Source organism: Vigna unguiculata, chromosome 5 (assembly GCF_004118075.2).
Source record: "Vigna unguiculata cultivar IT97K-499-35 chromosome 5, ASM411807v1, whole genome shotgun sequence".
NCBI classification, from domain to species: Eukaryota; Viridiplantae; Streptophyta; class Magnoliopsida; order Fabales; family Fabaceae; genus Vigna; species Vigna unguiculata.
The window spans coordinates 47,089,859-47,115,089 of NC_040283.1; the positions used below are offsets into that span (position 1 = coordinate 47,089,859).

Here is a 25,231-nt window from a genome sequence, read left to right on the forward strand (position 1 = left end):
TAAATATTATCTGACTTAATATTAAAACGAAAATGTATCAAACGGAATAAACAATTTAAATATTATCATGAAATGTGTTTGAAATGTAAGATAAATTTAATAAAATTTGAGTATGAAAGATTAAACCTACATATTTCTAAACATAAAGAAGTAAATTATATAAAATTTTAAAAATAGACTAATTTTAAAATTTAAAAATATATTTAACTCATTTTTATTTCATAAGAAATGTCTAAACTGTATATATATCATGAATTATTATTTGTTACGGGAAAAAGAACTACTTATCCGAAAAGAAAAGGAAGCAGGTTCATGGGAGTAGCCATATCTGAGAATGTAACACTAAACATTGTGGCATGGCTTCACATTGCTTCCTTCGTTATTCTTCTTCGTCCTCATTTCCCCTAAACCCCAAATTCAGAAGCCCTCCAAAACCAGCTTATTGCCCTTCCATCTTCTCGCGAATTCCAACCCCAAAATCCGACAATGACGACAACAATGCCGACGACAAAGACGACAACCATAAAACCCCAAACCACAACCGCTTCGACTTCCTCAAACTCTCCGTGACCCTTACCGTCATCTCTGCCTCCCTCCCCCAACCGGCCGCCGCCGCTGCCGTCGTCACCAAGGGCAAGAAACGGTCGTCCAAAAAACAGTCCGCCAAAAAACCCGAAGCTCTCTCGCCGGAGGAGCTTAAAACATGGTCTGGAGGGCTTCCCGTGGTCGCCGATCGCCTTCCCTACAGCGAAATCATCGAGCTCAAGAAGGATGGGAAGCTGAAGCACATAATCAAACCCAGTTCTGCGAAATTGAGGCAGCGCAGCGAAGCGGTTCTGGTTGTTTTGGACGATTCGAGAGTGTTGAGGACAGTGTTGCCTTCGGTTGAGAGTCACAGCGAGTTTTGGGATTCATGGGATGCGTTGAAGATTGATTCAGTGTGTGTGAACGCATACACACCGCCCCTTAAGAGGCCGGAGTGGCCTTCTCCTCTGTTGTCAAACATTTACTTGCCCCCTTTTTTGGTGAAATTCCTTGTAGGTAGTCCTGAAGATATCGAAACAAAGCCCAAAAAGGAGTCGAAGAAGGCTGCGGAGTATAGAAAAATGAGGATGGAGTTGAAGAGGGAGAAGGAGGAGGATCTGAGGAGGTTGAGGGAAGAGAGGGAGATGACGGAGAGGAATATTAAGGCTCAGAAGAAGGAGGAGGAGAGGAGGAGGAAGAAGGAGATGAGAAAGAGGAGGTACCGGGAATCGATGCGCCAGGCGAGTGAGCGGAACGAGAGAATGGCGTATTTTTGGTCCGATTTGGCTAACAATAGCAATGTGGCTAATGCACTTGGGGTGCTGTTCTTCTACATTTTTTACCGGACTGTGGTGCTGAGTTATAGGAAGCATAAGAAGGACTATGAGGACAGGTTGAAGATTGAGCAGGCTGAGGCCGAGGAGAGGAAGAAGATGAGGGAGTTGGAGAGAGAGATGGAGGGAATTGAGGCTGATGATGAAGAGATTGAGCAGGGGAAAGGGGAGGAGAATGATTATTTGAAAGTGGCAAAGCAGTTTATGAGATCAGGAGCGCGTGTGAGGCGAGCACAGAACAGAAGGCTTCCTCAGTATCTAGAGAGAGGCGTGGATGTCAAATTTAGTGATGTTGCTGGTCTGGGTAAAATTCGGCTTGAACTTGAGGAGATTGTCAAGTTCTTTACTCATGGAGAGATGTACCGAAGGAGGGGAGTGAAAATACCAGGTCTCTTTTTGCTCAACTATCATAAACTTTTAACAGGAAAACTTAAAATTCATGAAATTTTATAGGACAGTTTCCAGGGACTAGTTCTGGCATTTTCCAATCTTGCGCTTGGATACATATTTGATTATCGGTTATATTCACATAGTCTTTATATCATTTGTCTACTAGAAAAATAAGGAAAGGAAGAGATCACTGCGCTTTACATTTGACTTGTTTAAAGTTGAAATGTTAATTGGTGACTTCACCAGGTGGTATACTTCTTTGTGGACCCCCTGGAGTGGGAAAGACATTGCTGGCCAAGGCAGTGGCTGGTGAGGCAGGGGTTAATTTCTTCTCTATTTCTGCTTCACAGTTCGTGGAAATATATGTTGGTGTTGGGGCTTCTCGTGTCCGTGCACTTTACCAAGAAGCCAGGGATAATGTACGTGATATTTTTTTTATCTTTTCCGCAGTGTTCTAACAATTTTTCTTACTTGTTTAAAGCCAAATTATTAGTTGGATTTTGCAACTAATTTATTTTGTGCATTAGCATGTAAACTTGACACATCCCCTTGTTCCTCGTTATATTTGTTCCGAGCTGATTGGAGACCTTTCTTTTTTACTATACAGCATTTTCTTGTCTTCTCTTGAAATTTACTTTTTTTTAGCTTCGGTCAACAGACTCCATTTCTGTATATTATTTTTCAGGCCCCATCTGTTGTCTTCATTGATGAGCTGGATGCCGTTGGAAGGGAGCGTGGCTTGATTAAAGGTTCTGGTGGACAGGAACGTGATGCTACTCTTAATCAGGTTAAGCTGGCAGTGCTAAACTTGCGATCTGCATTTCTTAAGTAAAATTTTGTGTTTATATTGGTTGATGTTTCCTATTGACTGAATGCTCCAGCTCCTGGTGTGCTTAGATGGGTTTGAAGGAAGGGGAGAGGTGATCACCATTGCATCCACAAACCGACCAGACATCCTGGATCCTGCACTTGTGAGACCTGGCAGGTTTGATCGGAAAATATATATCCCCAAGCCCGGCCTAATTGGCCGCATAGAAATTCTAAAGGTAGCAGCTCCTCTATATATTTCATCTGCATGTAGCATTCAGGATTTGGTTATTTATTTTCTTTCATTCATAGTTGTTGATTTGTGATTTATGGCACCTTTAATAGTTTGCCTATTAAAAATTTTACACTCTGGGTGTCATAGGTCCATGCTCGTAAAAAGCCAATGGCTGAAGATGTGGATTACATGGCTGTTGCTGGTATGACTGATGGAATGGTTGGTGCAGAGTTAGCGAACATAATTGAGGTTGCTGCCATCAATATGATGCGTGACTCGAGGACTGAGGTAACGGCTTCAATATACAATATTGCCAGATAGTTACTATTCAGTAATTTCCTTACAGGAAATCGGTAAAGTTATTGCTGCATTGTGTATGGCATCCCGCGTTCAATATCCTTAGCAATTTCCAAAATCAAGCAAGCAAAGAAAAATGTTTCTCTGACTTTAAGGGCAAGCTTCATTGAATAATACATTCATTTACTTTGTAACTCTTAAAAGAATGCTACCAGTTTCTGTGTCTCCAGTCTCCACAAAAAGAAGTTTCTTAATGTGGCACAAGAAAACTTTCGTACATCTATAACTATTAATAAAGGGGATTGTTTTTTGTAAATTTTTGGTATACACATTTCACTACCCATGCTACCCATTATCAATGTAAACTACCTTATTAATCATTTTACACTTTACATTTTGTAAACTTTTTTATAATTAATTTTTGAGAATATATTTTTTATAAGTTTAGTAATATTTATTTTTTTAATAATAATTAGAAGAATTAATTTTTATTTCTTATGATAAGGTAAAAGTGGACACACATTTCATACATGTACATAAGGAAAGGAATTACTAGTTGGTTGCTGTAACGTTGTAGTTGACAGTGCATCGTTTCTTTCTTTCACTATTGCAGATTACTACTGATGACTTATTACAAGCTGCACAAATGGAGGAAAGAGGAATGCTAGATAGAAAGGAAAGAAGCACCGAGACATGGAAACAAGTAGCTATAAACGAAGCTGCAATGGCTGTCATGGCTGTGAACTTTCCTGATCTTAAAAATATAGAGTTTGTAAGGGCTTAACACTTTCCATTTTATTTTTTGGTTGGCCATATTTTGTCTTGTTTGAAACGATGAATTCTGTTAGAATTGAATTATTTTGTAAACGCCCTAAAAATATTTTATTTTCTTTAATAGTTATATCAAGTATTTTCATGTGCAAAGTCATTTGCATGCAATCTTTCCTGCTGGTATATATGCAAAATATTAGTAAAAGGCCAATTTTATTAGAAAAAAACTGCGCTTGAAGTCAATTTGAAAGAAACTAAGTTCATGGAAAAAGGATCCAAGCAAGATTCTGCTTGTCCCCCATCTTAAAAATAGTTGTTTTTTCCATTCCTTTTACTATGAATATTATTGTGTGCCATGCTTTTGGTGTTTGAGTCATATAATATGGTACTTATGGATAATATTTGAAGTTGACAATACAACAGTACAAATGCAATGCTAAAAGAAACATTTAGCCAAAACATAAACTAACTGTTATATTGAATGGAAAATGGCTGCATCTTACTTAGAACAATAGCTTGCAAAGTAGAAGCTTGTCCTTTGTTTCTGGTTATCTGTATGCTTCCACAATGCTCTAGAGTAGACATTACGGTTTAGCAATTCAGGAAGTTGACCTTCATTTGGTATTTTGTTCTATATCTTTTTGAAATTTACTTTCTGTTGTCTTTATTCTCATAACAAAAATTCTCTTTACTCTGTTTCATGAATATCTGTTATCTGAATGTTGCTGACAAGAAATGTGACATTTTAGCTTTTTGTTTGCATTGGTGTAGGTCACAATTGCTCCTAGAGCTGGTAGGGAATTGGGCTATGTTCGGGTGAAGATGGATTCAGTCAAATTTAATAATGGAATGCTCACGTATGGGTTATTTAATTAAACCTGTATTCCTTATATTTAGCTGTTGGAGAATGCTTTCCAAATGAAATGCTTGTCTGTTTTCAAAGGCTGCCTGCATTATGCATTTTAAATTATTACTGCACGACCAAATTGCATTGCAAACTGTGTTTTTTGCTTCCCTTATTATTTTCCTCTTAAATTTTAATTGCTACTACGGTGCAGTCGACAATCCCTCCTTGATCATATTACTGTTCAACTAGCTCCACGTGCAGCTGATGAACTTTGGTTTGGGAGTGGTCAGGTAATAGAATAGTTTTACATGCTTTCCACAGACTTCCTTACTCTATTTTTGCATTTCTAAAGCTAAAGGTAAATACACAACCAGGTCAAACAAATAATGCAATGAAAAAAAATTATTTCCACCATCGTTCATGTTTTAAGGTGTTGGTCAACCAACTAGCCTTAATGAATGACACACGAATGTTTTTTCTTGGGACTTTGGATTTCTGTGAGTGGGATCAGAAGGAAAATTAATTAAAGTATATGGACTTCAGATTTCTATAGGGTCAGAGAAAATCTAAAAATGACTCTTTTTCTGAGTTAGTCATTGATGTTATTCGTTATGATTTATTGCTTAATATTTTTACCTTTGTAAATTATAGGTTTTATATCAGTACACAAGTTATCTGTGTCAAATGTTTATTTTGTTGGTCCTTTTTATTTGCTCATACATTATTATGGGTACGTTTTGGACATGTAGAAAAATTTAACTTAATTTTCAATCTTTCAGTTGAGTACGATATGGGCTGAAACTGCAGACAACGCTAGGTCTGCAGCGAGAACATTTGTTCTTGGTGGGCTTTCCGAGAAGTATCACGGAATGTCCAACTTCTGGGTGTCCGACCGAATTAATGTATGGATTCTGTCTTGAGTTTTATTTTCGTACGATGTTTCTTATTTGCTGCTTTGGCAATGATAGTATTTGGCCAACTTACAATTTCAACATGTTTCATTGTCTCAGGATATTGATTCGGAAGCAATGCGAATTCTGGATTCGTGTTATGAACGAGCAAAAGAGGTATGTTGTAATGGAAGGAAGGAGAAAGATTATTGTCGAAGAATATGCTTCTGTTTATTTAGTAAAAGTGAAAACTTTATTTTGTATTTCAGATTCTTGAGAAAAATAGAACGCTGATGGATGCTGTGGTGAATGCACTGATGGAGAAGAAAAGCTTAACCAAACAAGAGTTCTTCCGTCTTGTAGATTTGCACGGCTCTCTAAAACCAATGCCTCCCAGCATACTTGACATACGGATTGCCAAGTGCAGAGAATTCCAAAAACTCATCGATAGTGGAAAGGAAGCAAGTTTGAGTAGCCACGCATAACAAATTGCAGATTTTGGGGAATATTTTTACTGTACCTTCTTTTTGTATTATAGTACATTCTTTACCCCAAGTCCTTACAGAGTATGGACATAATTTTTGTTGGATAGCCTTTGCCAGAACGTTTTGCTGGAAAGCCAAGTTACGATCTCAACTATTATTCTGCAGAGAGACATTCCTGAACTATTGTTTAACTCCCACCAATCTCTGGCATTTCTGATTATGCCTTTGTTGTCGTCCATGTAATAGTTACTTGAATCAATATCATATTAGTTTTAAGTATTATGTCTTTTCCACAATTTTATTTACATTTTCTAACAATGCATCATACATCATCCACACTATTTCTTATATAACGATGATATGGAATGTTACTTTTCCACTAGTACATTATAATACAGTATTAAGTATCTTTTTGGATGAAATGTCTATTTCTGCCATTTTTGTTATTATTTAATAACATAATTCTGTGTTCTTGTTTGGTTTATTTAATTTTGTTATATCGATGGTTGTTTTTCATTGAGTTTTCCGTGTTAGTAGGCTAGTTATTGAAAATGGTTTTCTTTTTATTTTAACATCTACATATGTTTTTGCCGTAATTGTTTTTATTATATATATAATTTCAATAGTAGAATATAAACATTAGTGTAAAATGGGCAATTATTTGAACGTTAGTCCAATAATCAGTCAATGCAAAAAATGTCCGGGTGACTTTTTCATAAATAAAACATAAAAAATGATGTTGTTCTTTTGAATCCGGGCGTCAATTGCCAAAATGACGTTGTTTGATGTTGACCCACTTAATCCTGATGTCAATTGATAGATAAAGTTGAGACATTTGGATATGAGGTTGATTTTTGGTTTTCATATACTTTTGATTGCGCACTTATATATTATTGCATAATTATTTAGTTTAACACTTTCTTTTTATTAATTTACACAAATTTTTTTAGCAATTTTAGAAACTTTTTTAAAAAAATTTCTTTCACCGATTTTTTTGAAGTGAAAATTAAAAAAAGGTGACAACTTTTGACACCTGGAGTTACACTGCCATAGTCAAAATCTGCTATAAAATGACGACAGTTTAGGCTTTCCAGAATCTATCATCAACAAACGTAGACTCCCTTATAACTGACATCTTTGAACGTCGGCCGTCTATATAACCGACGTCCTTGGAATTTAGATTGTCAAAAAATCAAAAATATTAAATATTAAAAGTTTTTTTTAGAAATAATTATAACTAAAATGTTATAATTTAAAAATATAATTGAAATAAAATAAATAAAATAATTTCTATGGGTTGATTGAAGTATGTGTATATAAAAAAATAGAAAAAAAATGGTTGTCGAATGGGATTGTGTATTTCCAATTTCAGACTTTTTTAAGAAAGTATTTCTTTGGTGGAAAAGGAAAACGAGTATATTTATAATTTAATAAGAGATATGATATAATGAAAATAAAGTGATTAAAAAGATAGTAACATTAGAGTATTAGAGTATATGATATAAAATATTAAAAAGAACACGTTAGGTAAAAGTATTTGTATATATGATCACTTATATCTACTTGCCCAATAAAATACACTGCTTGGTTTAAACAAAATATTACACTTTTTTACTCTACATTTGTATACATATATGATAGATTTGTATAGCAATGTAAAAGCCAATTCTGATAAATTTTCACAATTGTTTTTTAACATAGTTCTACTGCTACAATAGGATATGATAATTAATTTTTTTTATTGTCAGAAAATTCTATAGTGTGCATATAAACAAAAACATTATCCATAAAATCAAAATAAAATAAAAGAAAAATAGAAAAGATTAAATAGAAATTTAGAAGTCATCCTATTCTAAATAAGATAAAATATTATTTATATAGAGGATAACACATCAATTATTTTCAATGAATAAAAATAGAAATATACGTGAGGAGAAAACAAATCAACTTTCAATTAAAAACGAGGTTTGAACAATGTTTCACCATAAATCATCCTTCCCTTTATTGATGAGATTGACATTCTTGGTAAACCAAGAAGAATATATATGATCTTCCATCCTTAATGTGATTTTTTTTTTCTATTTAAATTTTATGTGAATTGTAAGAATTGATTTGGTTATGATAAGATAAACATAATTGAAGAAGAAACAATGTTATGGTAAAGTAAAATGATTATAATTTAAAAAAATAGAGATTTACCTACTTTCTTCATCTAATTAGTTGCAGATAAGATGCATGAATGTGGAACCGCCTATCATCAAAATATTTTAATATTGAATTGTGAACTCAATTATGCAGGTTCTTTTATTTCACAAAAATGATGTATTTTGAAAAGCAAAATTTTATTAACATGAGTAATCTCCATTAATATATTTTGCATTTCTAAACTTAAGAATATAATTTATTAAAAAATATTAATTTAGTGTATATTTAAGCATGTTAACATCATATGAAATGTGGATGATATTTAATGACAGTTATACAGAAAGAAGTGAAGAAGGTAAATCCCTATTTTTTTTTTTTTTTTCTTCCCAAATTGACATTTTTACCTGTTTACTTGTTTATGAAAAACTGAAAAACTATAATATATAAATGACAGTGTTTTTTTCTTATCTCTGAATGGATGATGTTTATCTTTTCATACGCAAGAAAGTAATTTAACTCTGAGTAGGGTTCATAAAGAGATTTAAAAAGGAAAAAATCACACCAAAATCATGATGATTAGGTAAATATAAAAGAGACGAACGATTGAATGAGAAGAGGTTAGTTAGTGGACAATTTTGGTGATAACGTGTGAGCAGTACTTAATGGTGGTTACAGTTCATCACTAAATCTCTCATTTTTTACAAATTAAGTAAATTGACATTTTTACCCGTTCATCTCTACCTGAAAAACATTAACTCTATTATCTTCCCACACAAATCATTTTTTTTATTTCAATTATATATTTCACTATTAAAATTATATATAACAAAATGGCGGTTACACTAAGATATTCAGTGATCAGTTACATAGTATGTTTCTCCACAAATTCAGCTGCATGAACACTGCCACACGTTACCACTAAAACTTCCCACTAACCAAACCTTTTCTCACTTCATATTTCATCTTCTCTATATATACTCTTCTCTTCCATTTCTATTCGTTTACCACCATCCATTGCTTCCATACATTGTTGCGACAAAAACGAGAAAAACAAGACAACAACCATGGCCTCCCTTTCGATCGTCCTATGTACTTGTCTCATCATTTTCATGGCTGCCACCAACACTTCTGTTCACGCTTCCATTCATTACCACGTTGGTGGTAGCCTCGGTTGGCACCAACCTGACCCCAACAATACTGAGTTTTATAGCCAATGGGCTCAGAGGAACAGGTTTCAAGTTGGTGATGCTCTCGGTAAGCTTCTTGAATCACTTCACTTTCATTGTTACTATGCATATCATGATTTTCATTTGGTCAGTTTTGTAGTGAAGTCATGGAAACAAATGCATTAACGTTGTTCTTTACGCAGTTTTTGAGTACCAGAATGACTCGGTTCTCAGTGTGGAGAAATTGGATTACATGAATTGTGATGCAAGTAACCCTATCACAGCTTTTGACAATGGTAAGAGCACTTTTAACCTTGACAGGCCCGGGGACTTCTACTTCATCAGTGGAAACAATGAACACTGCAAGAATGGGCAAAGATTAGACGTGGATGTGATTCATGAACACCGATTTTCATCTCCACCACCCATTTCTCTTCCGCCGCAAGGGCTTCCACCAATGGCCCCTCCACCTTCTGATCAAGGTTTTGAGGATTCAACATCAGCCTCAGTGATGCTTACTGCTACTTCTATGTCTGTTTTGGTGATCACGTTTGTTATTGTGGTGCTGTTAGCACCCTGAATGTGTTTGTTAAGGTTACGATGACCAACTAGTTGTTTTTGTTTTTGTTTTTGTTTGCTTCTGTAATGTTTAGGTTAGTGATTACAGTTTCAACTCTTTTTTTACTGTTTTAGTTACCTTAGGATCATTGTGGATTTTAGCAGTGTATTTATGGCCATGACTTTACTATTGGTCATGCAAACTTCTCAACATTCAAATTGAATATTCACTGCAAGAGTCTGATTTTTTCTTAATAGATGATTTTGATGACCAGAAGTAAAAACTACTTATATCATTCCACTCCGGCGAGGTGTTTTTAACTAAATAATTCAACGTTCAAAGTGTGTAATTCATGCAATCTGAACAAGTAAAAAGAAAAATACTTTTTTAACACTCACCAGTTTATAACTCACTCTTACGGGTATTTTAATCATTAAAAAAAATTAACTTTTGTATTTGTAAAAGAAAAAAGAGATCGAAAGATAAACAAGTGAAGTATGTGTAAAAATTGGTTGGATGTAAAATTTTGTAGTACCCGAAAAGGCTTTTTTGTAAATTGGGGTTCTTTTTACTTTTATTTGTAAAAAGGGGTCCTTCAAATTTTTTTTTGTGAATCTGGGTTATGTCACCAGGGGGAGGACGACTTTGAGGGTGAAGTCGTCCTCCACGATAACGGTTTCTTTTTTTTTTTTTCAAAAACAAAGTCGTCAGGTAGGGTAACGGTTTACGTTTGGCACCCTGGGAAGTCGTCTTTCAAGATGACGACTTCATTTTGAGTTTTTTTTTTTTTTTACAATAAATTTAATAAATAAAAATAAAAATAAAAATAAATATTAATATATTTTTAAATTGATTAAAAATTAAAATACAATAATTTAGTTACTAGAAGATAAGAAACAGTCATCTATGTCCTCTAGTTCCACATGTTGGTCTTCTTCTCGGTCTGTTGGGACGTGTTTGAGGTTGTTGTTGTTGTGGTTCATCATCATCATCATCATCTTCATCTTGATGACTTTGGACAGTTTGCGGAATTTGTGGTGATTGGGAAGGTATTGGCGGAGGATAAAATGGCATTGATGATGAAGATCCTGGATAATAGGCAGATGGTGGTGTCATGGCTGTGGTGCCAAACATATGTGATGGACCAGCACCATAACTTGACGACATTTTTTTGCAAAACTGGGTCGTATTTTTAATCATTTAAAAAATATATTAAAGTTTATTTCTATTTTTATTTCAATTTATTACCATTTACTGTTTTTAAAAAAAAACTAAAATGAAGTCGTCATCCGTAAACACGACTTCACTAACGCAAAAGCAAAAACCGGCCTTCAGCCGGACGACTTCCATTTTTTCTAAAAAAAAAAAAAAAAAAAGGTGAAACCGGCCTTTGGGAGGACGACTTCACTTTTAAAGTCGTCCTCCCCCCTGACGAAACGACCCAGTTTTGTAAATAAATTTTCAAAGGACCCTTTTCTACAAAATTTTGGTCAAAGGGACCCCATTTTACAAATTTCCCACCCGAAAAGAAAAGCATTTAGTAAATATGTTAGTTTCATCCATGAATAATTTATTTCACTTGATAAATATGTTAGTTTCATCCATGAATTAATGAAAAAATTAATTTTGTGATGTATTTTATAAATTGACAGATGCAAGATGACATTATATATAGTTTGAGTAGTAAGATTTATAAAGATTTATATTTAAGGCGTATAATATTAATGTGGAAAATAATTTTTTAACTATTAAATTTTAAAAAAAGAAATTTACAATCTTAAGTGACATTTTTTAAATGAATTTTCAATTTTTTATTCTCAATATTCTAAAAGCTACTTAAAATATCACGTATCATGTTATAAAAAAAAAGTTATGCTGTATTAAAAAACAGACTTTTAATTAACGATAACAGTGTAAGGCCCAAGTTCAAGACTCTCCACTCCACACACCTTAAATTGAGACTCTGTTTCCTTTGTCTAAATTTATCTGTACTCAAACACTTAACAAACAAGGTCAGGGACAATCTTTCAAGAGAGATGGAATAAAATTTCCATTACTCATACCCTCATTTCAGGTTTAAATTTTTTTCTGTGTTATTTTAGTGTGTGATGTAGTTTTAGAAGAATTTTTTCACACAGCATTCTGATTTTGAGAGACAGATTAATCAGTATGAATGGTAACCCTTTGAATAAGAGCTCTCAATATCTGAATTTTGACTTTCCTTTTCGTTGTCTGCAGCTACATCATCTCCTTCTTTCCTAGTCTTTTTCCACTTTGATTTTCTGAGCCAGTGTTCAATCAGCATCACATTGAGACCAATGAAGATTGTGCCCAGAGAGCCACCACCCAGAGCAAGTAACACAACAGATAGCCATTGCATCTCTGGACTGTGTGGCAAGATCACCCAAATGGCTGCAACATAGCCAGTAGCCATAAATGCCACAGCCACCCACATTACCTTGTGAGTGATTGCCAACAATCTTGTGTGTGCCTTTCTTCTAAATGGAATGATACTAACAAGCACAATTACTATACATAGAGATGTGAATAGTGCTATGTTGTTACTTATCACAAACACCTTGAAGGCAGTTGTTTTTCCCACCGTTGACTCACCCACTGCTCCTGCTTGGTTCACACCACCAGGGGGACTAATACCAGCAGCAAAAGTTACAGTTGCAATCAAAACAGCTACTATTATAATGGTATTCCTCGCGTTCAGTATTGCCTCTCTGTGCATCTCATAGTGCTTCTTCCTGTTGCTCTGACTATAGAAAAAGTTACTTAGATTTTCCACTTTTCTTTTGGTTTGATGCTTCTTCTGTTTCCCTGAATTTGTTGGGTATGGTTTATAGTTTCCATTCTCAGTTATCTCACTCATTTGAGGCTGGGAAGGTGATCTAGATTTGGTGCTTGTTGCAGAATCATAATAAGCAGTAACCGATTCATTTTGATTCGGCAATTCCACTGGATTAGGTGTAAACCTCCATGACATAGAAAGACTAGATGCTACTGGGGACACAGAATTAGATGCTACTGGAGACACAGATTGAATGCTTCTTCTACCACCAGCTCTTATAAAAGTGGCTTGCAATTGCCTATTTTCTGCACTGTCCTTATACTGAACTAGGATATCAAGTGCTGTGATCCCTCCAGAGTTCCGAGCATTAATATCCATCTTTGTCTTGTTGATCAAGAACTCTGCCATCTGCAATCATCATAAAAGAAACTATGAGCACAACTACTGACACATGAAGCTAGATTGGCTAGGATGTACCATAATTAGTTCATGATAGTTCATTTTATGGATTGAAGTCCTAGCAATTTTTCATCACAGAATCAACAATTAAATGATATTGCAAAAGGGAGAGAAGTAGAGGCTACCTTGTAGCGTTTGCCTATGACCGCAAGGTGTAAGACGGTGTTGCCATAACGATCTTGACAGTGCAATAGATTGGTACCATTGGAGGCATGTACCAAGAATTCCAATGCATCGTGCCATCCATATCTCACAGCTAAATGGAACACTGTCTCTTCCTCTCTAGTGATCCGGTTTAGTGAGGCAGCAATGCTTGACGCAAAATCTTGAAGGATAGAGACTTTCCCGTTCATCACAGCCAGGTGCAATGGTGTATAGCCATTGTTGTTGTGTAGTAAACCAAGATTTGGATCACGTCTTAGTAGGATCCATGCAATCTCTCTGTGTCCTCTCTCACAAGCATGATGCAATGGTGAATTCCCGTTATCATCAATCACTTGAGTAAGTTCTGACCACTTATTCAACAATTCTCTAACAACATCTGTCAGAAAATTTCAAATTCCTTAGATTAGCTATCTAAAACTGTTAGCAGGAACTGACTCATGGGACGTGAGAGTCGATAAAAGTTAAAAATCACTCAAACTCAGTGGAGAAAAAGTAGTTTTATGTTTACCTGTGTGCCCTCTTGATGCAGCAATATGGATACAAGATTGATCAAACCCTGCTGCTACTGGCTCCACCTTCTCAGATAGATTGAGCAAGAGTTTCACCATGTCAAGATGGCCATGGCTGCAAGCTAGAAAGCAAGCGTTTTTCCCATCCAGATTAAGCTTACAAACAGCTGAGGAATTGGCATCCAACAGCAACTTTAAGACAACAACATTGTCTTGTCTGCAAGCCTCGTGAACCGGTGTCTCCATGTTTTTATCCTCAGCAGAAACCATGTCAGGGCACAATCTCACAATATCAGATACTATTTTGGTGCAGCCGTACCTGGAAGCAAGGTGTAATGGAGTGCTGAAGGAATCTGCTGTTCTCTGCTGGAGAATTTCTTCATTCTCTTTAACTAGGCTAGAAAATGTGGTTATATCATTGGTTCTAACTGCAAGATAGAACATTGGATCCATATTCTTGAGCTTGAAATTCCTTGAGGAGCAATAACTTTGTCAGAGAAAGGTTCTTATACAAGAACTTGAAGAAAAAGCTTGGAAAATTATCGCAGGACGGTGAACATTGACATATGAGGATTTGAGCGTTGTGCTTTTGATGTACATGTCGGAAATTACGTTTCAACATTTTCAAGGAAAATTCTTGTGTCAGAACGGAACCATCTCAAAGTCGACGTTGTTTACAAATATTTCCAAGAAGCTTCTGCGCATGCATGACCTCACTTGATGAAAGTCAAGTGTTTATTTGATTCAGTAGTTCTAGAAATTGTTTAGATTACCATCATTTTTTTCATTATTGATTTACGATTAAAACAATAAAATACTTTTTCTTTTCATGTTGAACAATTGTAATATAGAAATAACAAAGTTAGACAAAGAAAAGTTGAACATGCATGATTCTTCTTCTCTTTTACCTTGTCTTTACTTGCAGACAAAAATTGTGGATGCCCCACACGTCTGCAATGAATAGTAACTGAAAAGGGAACGCAAAAGTCAACACACTCCATTTTTGTGGGCCGTTTAAAAAAAATGGCTTAATATCTATTGGCAGAAGACGCTGCAGTATTCAATATGATAGTGGCTCATCATTCACACAACTTACTTTGCTTAAACCTGGTTATATAACGCCACATATATTTCTTCTCAAGAATAAACTAATTTTGACTCTTATTCCATTCATAAACTTAGATACACTCCCTTTTCCTCTTGTTTTAGAATGCACATTTCACTTTCTTAAAAAAAAAATGTTTTAACGCAAAATGAGTATTTCAGATTTTTTTTTTTTTTTTTTGTCTTTGGTAATGGTTTGGTAATGGTTCATTGTATGATTAATAACTAGTTTTGAGCGTCTATTGACTATAAGGCCTTAGAAAATTTATCTCTTCAAATACCGAAATTAATATTTTAAAATTATTTGTACATATCATAGAAAAAATATAAAATATTTTTTAGAAACATTTCCATAATTGTTCATCATTTATAAGAGATTTATTTATATTGAAAAAAAAAAGTTAAATATCTATGTTTGATATTAATCTTTTTGTGGCGTAGTGTTTTTAGAATTTATATATTCCCCAAATATTTTATAACCAATTTTAGATAGTGTTTGGATTTGCTGAAATTTTGAAAACATAAGAAATAGAAAAAAAATGTTATATGAAGGAATTTGTCACTTTTCTATTTATTTACCCTCCATGTAAAATAAGATAATATCGAAATTTATATTATCTCCATCTTAATTTTTTAAATCTAAACAATGAATAAATATATTTATTTATTTTATTTATAAGATATTTTTAGAAATTGAAATATTTTTTAAAACTAATTTAAAAAAAAATAAACAAAATACTCTTAACATTTGATCTTGCCTTCTCAATATTGATTTTTAAAATTCTAAATTTTAAATTTGATTAGCTTTATCCTAATCTTTGATTAAAGTTCTTCTTTTCGTGAGATCACATCTTCATTTATTTTCATATTCTTTAATATATATCTTCTCTTACATATCTCATATTTGTTGTCTTTTATTAATTTCATGATAATAACATTGGACATTTAATGGGTGTTAGAATGTTATTCGTTATATATTCTTTTGCCATTGAACTTCAACTTCTTAAAGAGATATTTATCTTCTTTTTAATTTTGAATTTTCTTTTATAGTTTTTTCATTTGTAGTAAACCCCTATTTTATCAAATCTAAAACAAAACTCTTGTCTTTTATATGAACTTTGAGTATTTATAAGTTGTTAGCATCTTTAATCACACTCAATTTGTTTTTCAAATGATACTTTATAACTTTTATGTAGAAGTTGAACAACACTCAACAAATTTTATGAACACATAAGATATTAAAAATTAATGACAATTGACGATGGTGATATTTATATATCTTTTCTAAATGTCTCAGTTAATCGCATTTGTGACATTTTTCATCTGGTCTCCATCAACACTTATTGTGTTGCTTTGGTGATTTCTTTTTGCAGTAGGGACAAAACGAAAAAAAAAAATTTGTTTGTGAGTAAAGTATTTTCAACCGCACGATCTTAAGACTCTTTCATCCTTTCCCGCTCAAACTCCCTTATCAAATTTAGCATTTTTATGTCTTCATATCCCCTTTTTTTTTTACTTTAGGCAATGAGTCTTTTAAGAGAGAATTACCCAAAAACATAATATCAATGAGATATGAGTCCAACTTACATAGCACCATCTCTAACTCAAAATCTTAAGACAATGAGTTTATGAGTCTTCATCTTTATATCATTTTCTCACTTTTACTCAATGTGGAACTTAAGGTCACCTTTGGATGACCCAATTAGTGTCATGACCATGGTGAAGATCATTTGTGAAACACCTACAAATAACTTCACATTTGGCTTCTTTATCTTTTTTCTTTTTCCTTTTGCATTTTGATTTGGTCCATGATAGGATTCTATGCAACAACTCATTAATGTCATCTTCTTTCACGACTTCTCATAAATCTATCTACTTTAGATCATAATTTTCACTATTAGATAATGGAATATTTACTTGTAAGATATCTCTTCCTCTTTCTATTCTACATGTGTTCAAGAAGAACAAAAACTATTGATAACGAAATTATGATTTTGAGATTATAAAAAGAAATATGTTTTTTGGAGGAGTTTATCATCTTACAAAACAAAATATGACATTAAAATATTTACAATATCTTAACCATAATGTCTTAAGTTTAAATAATAAATAAATATAACACTATGGTATGATAACATTGATAAAGTTAAAAGTTATTCTGAAAGTCAAATGAAATTTGTTGATTTATATCTATTATTTGTTTGTTGAAGTTATTTAATAATGTGCATTGAGGGTTGTATGATGAGGTGGTCGGTACATATAGTAGCAAAAAAAGTTCACAACAGTTATTAGAAGATTATTCGTATTAATTAGGTCTAGATTGATATGTTTTTCCCAAATGTGAATTTGAATAATCATTTCTATAATTTTTTATTTAATATTTTTATACTACTACCCTGTAACTAAACATTATAAACATCACAATACATATGACATACTATAAACTTAATAATGTTATTGGCCATTCAGCTTCATTACAGTCTCAACTAACTACGAAGTTCATCAAATGTTATGTTGACATTCAGGAATTGTGAGATGACCTTGCTTAACAAGAGATGCAATGCAATCATCAAACATTTTTTCGACGGTCTTAAATTTAAATCCCAGACTCTTCAGCTTTTCAGTGTTGAGTTCGTAATATGGTCTATCCACTTTCTCGAACCTGAAAATCACAAAAAGACAATATTTAATTTACTTATCACTGTTCTTTTCTTATGTAGAAGTTACAAGAGAATGATGATATGTAATGAGAATTATCTGAAGAAAAAAAATATTATTTCATTGACGAACCGGGAGATGGAGAGAGTAGGATAACGGTTGGCTAGCAATGAAGCTAATTCATCTTCGTTCATGACTACAGAGCTGCAAAGGTATCTACCATGGGAGCTTGCATCTTCATAAACAAGGATTTGGCAAAGGGCAACATCATCTATATGAACATATCCCATTCTTCCAAGCACTTGGAATCTCTTCGTTTCCCCTGTTAAATCAATTACAATAACCAATCATTATTCCAAAAAAATGTACCCATATCTTAAGGGCAATGCTTGTACCTTTGAGCAAGCCTAGAACATCAGATGCAGTAGAACATAAATTTGGTGGCAAACAGGGTCCAATGATGAATGATGGTAGAACTGTCACCAAATCTATCCCATTCTCTCTGCAGAATTCCCATGCTGCTCTTTCTGCCTCGATCTTTGACATCGCATACCATGCCTTCAACATATGCACGCTACAAATTACAACCCACCCATGCTTTATTTTGATGCCCGAAAACATAAATTCTTATTACCTGGAGTTTCTCGCAGAATTCCAAGGAGCTCCACGATGATTCATCTAGTGGTATGTTTGGATCAAAATCACTTCTTACCCTAACAGTAGAAGATGACGAGGTTAATACCACACGACCAAGAGCTGCGTTCTTCCGACATGACCGCAACACGTTAAGGGTGCCTTTCACTGCTGGTTCCAAGATCTGAGTCTATTTTTTTACAATGTTAAGATTCTTCATGTTACTACGTACGGACCATGGTACAAGCAAACAATTAAAAACTAGTTTTTATGTTGGGATGTGTGTCACTGTGAAGTCCCGATACGAAAACGGACACGAAATGACACGGACATGGACACGGAAATGAATATACGATGGAAATGAAGATATCACTAAATTGAAAAACACAGGATATGAGACTAATAAATTGTGAATTAAAACAAAAAATAATCTAATTTATCAATTTAATATCTAAAAAAGTGAAAAACAGTGATCATGTAATATTGTTTTTCCTTATTTTTATAATTATAATAGAAATTTATGTGATAAATTTACAAATATATAAAGTTTTTTAAAAAATTATTGAATTTGTGATTATTAATACTGTGTTAGAGTTATGTCAAAATTATGTTAAAAATAAAAAAATGTATTTTAAATTAAACACTTAATTGATATAAATCGTACGAGTGTCAATGTTCGATAAGTGTCGAAGGGGACACGCCATTTATGAAGCTTGTCCGAGCTTCATAGGTGTGTGACATGTACCTTAGGATCAGTTATAGTGCTGAGTACGGGGGAAGCGACATGGAAGACTCCTTTGCATCCCATGATTGCGTTGTCGAAGCTTCCCTCCTCCATCAAATCAGCTTGGACTAGTTGGAGTCTCTCAGTTGCTCCTTCTAGACTCCATAGGTATTCATACTTCTTCTGCTTCCCTGCGTGTTGTAGCTAGTTAAATGACAAACTTACGAAATTAACAGACATTTTTCTGATGTAACATATGATTTTAAGTTATCCAAAAAAAAAAAAAAACCTGAATCTCTGACTGTTCCGATGACATGATAGCCGGAGGAAAGAAGTCGCTTAATGAGCCAAGAAGCGAGAAAGCCTGAAGCGCCGGTGACACAGACTTTGTGTTCCATATCACAAGCGAAGGTGATGATGATGGATCGTGCCCTTCTCCCTGCCTCTATATGAAGCCTCCTTAATGAGTCCTCACAAGAATAAGATGATGAAGCTAATTTTCTAACTATCTTTCAACTCAGTCCTCAATGAAGGAAGAATGTGCTACCTACTTCACCAACTCCTCAGTCCTCAATTTCATTTTTCTTAACTTTAACCATGATGGAATGGAATCTTCACATTTATAACTCAGAATCTTTCTCTGGATTTTTTTTACTAACAGTTAACATCTATCATATTTATGGATCCCATCATTTACAAACCACTCTTAAACGAAGATTTACTAACGATTTTTTAAAAATTATAGAGATGGATGAAACATCTTTAATAATGTATTCACTTTTTTCTTTTACTATGATACAAATTTTTGTTTTTAAAAGGCCCTCATGGCCTAATGGGATAAGGCGTTTATTAAATACTAGTAACAGAAATATTTTTCCTATTTCTAGTTTTTAACACTCCTGAAGGATTTAAAAATCAATAACTTTGTTATTTCTTATGATTTTTATGGATAATAATTCTATATAATGAGATATAAGTTAGAAAATACTTATCTTAAGATTATGAAAATGTCTTCATTCGTTCATGTATTTTAATTTCATAAGAAATCTTTATAAGTGAGTTTGTTAGTATAGTTGTTTATGTTTATGACATAAGTAAATATCTAAGAACTTCTTAAAAAGTATGTTGGAAGAATAATGACTTCAAGAAGTAAATAATAATCATCGCGAATTTTATCTCATTATTCAGATGTCATATTTCACCCATTATAATATTGTTTAGTTATTCATGGTTATATAATTAGCAATTATAATTATAATATAAGAAAATTTGAACATCAATATTTTTTAAAAGTTTGTCTACAATGTTGAAGTTCAACACCACAAGCTGAAGATTTATTAGTTTACTCATTGCACCTTTTCCCTTCGAATTTGTCCATCGTCGAGTTTTAACGAGACAATATTCTATGCATTTAAAAATTATTTACTTTTCTTATTGAATAAAATGCGTTATATATATATATATATATATATATATATATATATATATATATATATATATATATATATAAAAGCTCAAATACTGACAGGAGAACATCACAGCTTTTCTTCTTCTAAATTTAGGATACATACTTTATGAATATATTAATATAAATATATAATGTTGATAAATACAGAGACATTACTACCTTTTTTGGCGCGTGTTAGAGAAATAAAAGGGATTTGGATTCGACTAAATAAGTACAGTTGAGAAGAGACTCTATGTCAACTACTTTCTCTCGCTTTTTTTTCTTTCTTTCTTTTTGTTCTTTTCTGCTCAAACATCAACTGTAAAGAAAACTCCTTTTACCAGGAAGATGGTCGATGCTTCACCTAAAATGTTCAACAACGTTTGCCCCACGGTTACTTTTCTTCTCCATTTATTATCACAAAATGTCTTACTTAAGGTTTTTTCCCACTCTATTGTCCTGTAGGATCTTGAGATTGAATTTAATGATGATGCACATGGTTTCTTGCAGGGGCAAACCAAACCCTCAATGGGCATGTCTCCTCTCAAGATTTTCAAGAATCCAGTTGGTGAATGAAAAGGTTCAATTCCAAAAGGTTTTTTATTCTTCTTATCTTCCCATTGTATTAATTAATTGGAAAGAGATTCTGTATTTTCATAGATTGGACGATGGAATTAATCAGGTACTCAACTTTGATTTTTCTAATCTATTGCATTTTAATTGGGGAATTTTCTCAAATCCATCATTTCTTTGTATTGCCAGTTAGGAATGATCGTTTTCTTCCTCAATCTTTACAGAACATTCTGGTTTCTTCAGCCTTGATAGTGCCAAGAAGCTTTGATTCAAGAATCCATGCATTTATCTTCGGATCAACTTTGGCCTCATACCAAGGTTTTCTAGTTTCTCTTCAACTGATTGAGGCTATTCATTTCTTCTTCTTTTTTTTCTTCCATTGTATTCATTTTGGCATCAGTAATAGACTTTTATTTCCCTGTTGTGCTTCAAAATTTTGGTGATTTTGATAAAACATTATACGAGTGCCACATTATTCCGTCATGATTGTTGGCTTTGATATGTTTTCACCATGTTTGTTTTTTAGTTCATTTCTCTTATACTTTTCCCCCCATCACGAGAGTTAATATACATGATCCCGCTAAAGTATTGTTCTCTTTCGACCGTAGCTGGTCCATTTCATATTTACTCTGATTATTTATGTTACCTTTTGGGTTAAATTACTCCGGGGTATCTTTGTTTTTTACTTGTTCAGCGGGCTATGCAATCTAAACGTGAAAATCCATTGCATTAATTTTATTGTTATGGTTATTTCTGCTGATGTATGATGAATGATGCTTGGTGCCATTTTTTCCTTTTGGTATTTCAGTGGTGATAAGAAACCAATTCCTTAATGCTATCTTCTGTATACATGTATCTAATATTTCACCTTTGCTATGTTCCCAAGATAAATTTCTAGCTCTATATGTTTACTATATCATACGCTTGTATTTCTGTGCGGTTTGTGGAAGATTTCATAAATGGAACTAAGTTTCATCCCTTTTGGATTGCGTTAGGATCCAAACACGCACAACGTAGTGGCCAAATGCTTGATCATTCCTTGATGCACGATTTTTCAGCCTTGTCCTGGTTTCAAGAATAAGTTTTTATCGTTTCAAGATTCTATCCTTCTAAGATTCGTTGGAATCCGTCTGCCAGTAACCTTGCTTTTTCAAAGCAATCCTACAAATTCAGGTTGATTCAAAACACCTTTAAATACATTACTTATAACTATTGGTTTACATGATTACTTGTTACCATCTGATGGAATTTAGTTTTGTACAGAGAACCTGATTTACAAATGCCAGCAGAATGAATTTGAGGGGAAAAAAGATACAATATCATCTGATTTTGACGATTAGAAGTTTTCAGGCCATGGAAAATCAAGCTCATTTAGTTATACCACTGCAGGTATGCATGCATTCTGTTTAAAGGTCCTCGAAAATTAACTTTGTTTCTTTGAACTGGTCTTGTTTGATAATGTAAATCATATATTCTTCTGTTTAATGAATATTTATCCAAGAAAAGTTTATACTATTTTTTTGCTATAAAAGTTAATAGGTGGAGTTTTAACTTCTGTTGTTTTATTTGCCTCTTGTGTAGAAACTCATTCAAAAGAAATAGGTGGAGTTTTCCTTCTTATCTATTGGAGGCTATTATACTTGTGAAAAGATGTTTGTGGTATACTTTCTTATTCTTCTATACGGAATTTAGTATGTCCTAATAGATCATGATCATTTGATCCAAAAACAAAAGCTTAGTTTATGAACATGACTTCTAATTAAGAAGAAGAAAATTGTAAGTTGTCCTACAATTCTGTCTATTAAAACATGATTTATAAAATCAAAATCATGAGCATGATTTCTTTTGATCCAATTTCATACAACAAAAATCGTGTTCTGTTCTTGGTACACGACTTCTTAGTCCATTTTAAATTAAAACTGAAATTGGTCATGATACATGTGAGTTCTACATGTAAAATTGTTTTTCAAGTAGACTTATTCATGAGATGATAATTTTTTTAAAATCTGTTCATTCTTGTAATTTAGATGTAAGATTATAATCTTTTTGTAAAAAAAAAAAACTAATAATATATACATGTGTATAGTATTAATGATTATCGATTATTCACTTTTGTATTTCATTTAAATGTCTTTTATTAATTTAGATGTAGAAATATTAACAACAAAGCGCCCATGGCCTAATGGATAAGGCGCTTGACTTCTAATCAAGCGATTGTGGGTTCGAGTCCCACTGGGCGTGATTTGTTTTGCATTTTTAGATTTATATTTTATTAATTAAGAGAAATTATATATTTTTGTTTTTTTGTTAAGTTTATATTTTAAGGTTATATATATATTGTTCTTATTTAAAAATATAGCGCCCATGGCCTAATGGATAAGGCGCTTGACTTCTAATCAAGCGATTGTGGGTTCGAGTCCCACTGGGCGTGATTATGTTTTGCATTTTTAGAATTTATATTATTATATAATAATGCTATTATTGAGTTATAATGGAAGAAAGATAATTAGGGTAAGCAAGTCTATCTCGCTTTTAGGTTAAAAAATATGTTAAGTTGGACTAGCCTTATTAAGGCAAAGTTTCCATCAAAGTATCAAGTCTACCTAAATTAGTTTGGAATGAAATTATATTATTTTTTTGTTTTACGAATTTTTAATATTTTATGAATTAAAAAAAATGAAGAGTAAGCAAAAATCTATATTACTTTAAATCCATTTAGAGTTTATATAAAATCTAAATTCAGATATTAATTATAGCACAATTATTATTTTAGAAATTTAAAACATAAGATGTGTTTATGTCACTTAAAATAAAGTTAGATTAGATTAAATTTAAGTAAGATAAAATCATGTTGGACTCCTGAAAAGTCAAATTGAGTCAGTATGGATTAAAGTCAAGTCAACCTTATTGGGTTTAGGTCAAATTGAATTGGTGTGGACCTAAATTTGAATTGAATTGGCTCGTCTAGATTAAGTCGAATCTAGCCGGTCCATACCAAATTAAGTCTAATTAGTTTAGATTATGTCAAACTCCAGTAGAATAAAAATAAATTGGATTAGGTTAGTCCAGGTCAAGTTAGGTTTATGTTTAATTGATATATCAAACCAACATAATTAATCATGTTAAACTGAATTAGATAGTGTATAAGTTAAATAAGGTGAATTTTAATCTAAATTTAATTTAAATTAAAAAATCAATATAATTTATTTAAAATGGAATTGAATTTTGTATCCATATTTTTTATTAAATTCAAACTAAATTTTAAGAAATTCAATTTATAATCATCTAACAAAAAGTATTAAGAATTAAAAGAAAGCAAATATTATATGGTATTGAGACATTAATAAGTTTAGATACAATCAAAGAGCGCTAACACGTGATTAGATTCGTTCTGCCTTGGATTTGCCGGACAATCGTACAAATGACTATGAAGTAAGGATCACGTGGCAATTGATACAATATTAGTATATTAATTTTTACGAGTGACTCATTCAAAATTAAAAGGTTATAATCATATTGAAAGTTCTTTCTAAAAATTTGTATATGTGACGACTGAAATACAATTATACGAAGCAAGCCAAGAAAAATAGTCTATAATTTTCAAACATGTTGGTAGATATTCTTATATTATGGTCCGCAAACAAATGGCAAACTTTTATTTTCTTAAATAACTTGTGAAATTATATATATATATATATATATATATATATATATATATATATATATATATATATATATATATATATATTGTTTATAAGTTAATTACAACCATTATGTCATAACTAATTACCTCTCACATTTCCCGACTGTAATAGTATTTAGAGGTAGAAATATGTCAAGGGAGGTTAGCCTTTGAAACTTAGATATGCTATTTCTTATAAAAATAGAGTTAATTTAAGTTGTTTATTTATTATAAATCATTTTGTAATATGATTTGACAAATAATTTTAAAAAAAATTGATTTGTTGCAAATCTTTTTAGAAAATTAGAACCTTACTGTTTTTTAACAATAGACACGATGCCGGCAAATTTATTGTTTTTATTGTTATACACTATTATTAGTTTGGTAGTTGATTTTTTTTTTTTACAGAATTAGCTTGATCATTTAACTGTACCCACTAATAATAACAAAATTAGAAGATTATAATCTTGACCACTAAACTATATACATACTAACGTTAAAACTATTTTAATAAAAGGATTATAATGCAT

General features: G+C 32.6%; 4 protein-coding genes, 1 long non-coding RNA gene and 2 other non-coding genes across 9 annotated transcripts; 5 read left to right on the forward strand and 2 right to left on the reverse strand.

The window, feature by feature from the left end:
• The first annotated feature begins 275 nt into the window (after positions 1–275).
• On the forward strand, positions 276–6,362 carry LOC114185089 (probable inactive ATP-dependent zinc metalloprotease FTSHI 2, chloroplastic). Its single transcript, XM_028072593.1, has 11 exons — positions 276–1,746; positions 1,995–2,167; positions 2,434–2,535; positions 2,630–2,794; positions 2,938–3,078; positions 3,701–3,859; positions 4,630–4,715; positions 4,917–4,995; positions 5,485–5,607; positions 5,716–5,772; positions 5,865–6,362. The coding sequence occupies exons 1-11, from the start codon at positions 357–359 to the stop codon at positions 6,078–6,080; spliced, it is 2,691 nt and encodes an 896-aa protein (XP_027928394.1). The 5' UTR covers positions 276–356; the 3' UTR covers positions 6,081–6,362.
• A 2,972-nt stretch (positions 6,363–9,334) lies between these two features.
• On the forward strand, positions 9,335–9,971 carry LOC114184794 (mavicyanin-like). The gene is made up of 2 exons (XM_028072101.1): positions 9,335–9,479; positions 9,595–9,971. Exons 1-2 carry the CDS (start codon positions 9,335–9,337, stop codon positions 9,969–9,971), a joined length of 522 nt encoding a protein of 173 aa, XP_027927902.1.
• A 2,049-nt stretch (positions 9,972–12,020) lies between these two features.
• On the reverse strand, positions 12,021–14,626 carry LOC114185917 (ankyrin repeat-containing protein At5g02620-like). The gene is made up of 3 exons (XM_028073872.1): positions 13,880–14,626; positions 13,332–13,747; positions 12,021–13,155 (listed from the first exon to the last, which is right to left on the reverse strand). Exons 1-3 carry the CDS (start codon positions 14,331–14,333, stop codon positions 12,115–12,117), a joined length of 1,911 nt encoding a protein of 636 aa, XP_027929673.1. The 5' UTR covers positions 14,334–14,626; the 3' UTR covers positions 12,021–12,114.
• A 2,755-nt stretch (positions 14,627–17,381) lies between these two features.
• LOC114186343 (tetraketide alpha-pyrone reductase 1) lies at positions 17,382–19,437 on the reverse strand. Its single transcript, XM_028074411.1, has 6 exons — positions 19,289–19,437; positions 19,021–19,190; positions 18,277–18,465; positions 18,038–18,200; positions 17,775–17,964; positions 17,382–17,646 (listed from the first exon to the last, which is right to left on the reverse strand). Exons 1-6 carry the CDS (start codon positions 19,395–19,397, stop codon positions 17,487–17,489), a joined length of 981 nt encoding a protein of 326 aa, XP_027930212.1. The 5' UTR covers positions 19,398–19,437; the 3' UTR covers positions 17,382–17,486.
• Positions 19,438–20,696: 1,259 nt separating this feature from the next.
• Positions 20,697–22,944, forward strand: LOC114184148. Of its 3 annotated transcripts, XR_003604551.1 has the most exons (6): positions 20,697–20,839; positions 20,957–21,041; positions 21,244–21,337; positions 22,015–22,192; positions 22,283–22,408; positions 22,601–22,944. It is a non-coding gene; the product is annotated as an uncharacterized LOC114184148 (long non-coding RNA). The 3 variants fall into 3 exon arrangements; XR_003604550.1 differs by having other exon boundaries at positions 20,957–21,337; positions 22,273–22,408; XR_003604549.1 differs by having other exon boundaries at positions 20,957–21,337.
• Positions 22,945–23,187: 243 nt separating this feature from the next.
• TRNAR-UCU lies at positions 23,188–23,260 on the forward strand. The gene has a single exon. It is a non-coding gene; the product is annotated as a tRNA-Arg (tRNA).
• A 117-nt stretch (positions 23,261–23,377) lies between these two features.
• Positions 23,378–23,450, forward strand: TRNAR-UCU. The gene has a single exon. It is a non-coding gene; the product is annotated as a tRNA-Arg (tRNA).
• Positions 23,451–25,231: the final 1,781 nt, after the last annotated feature.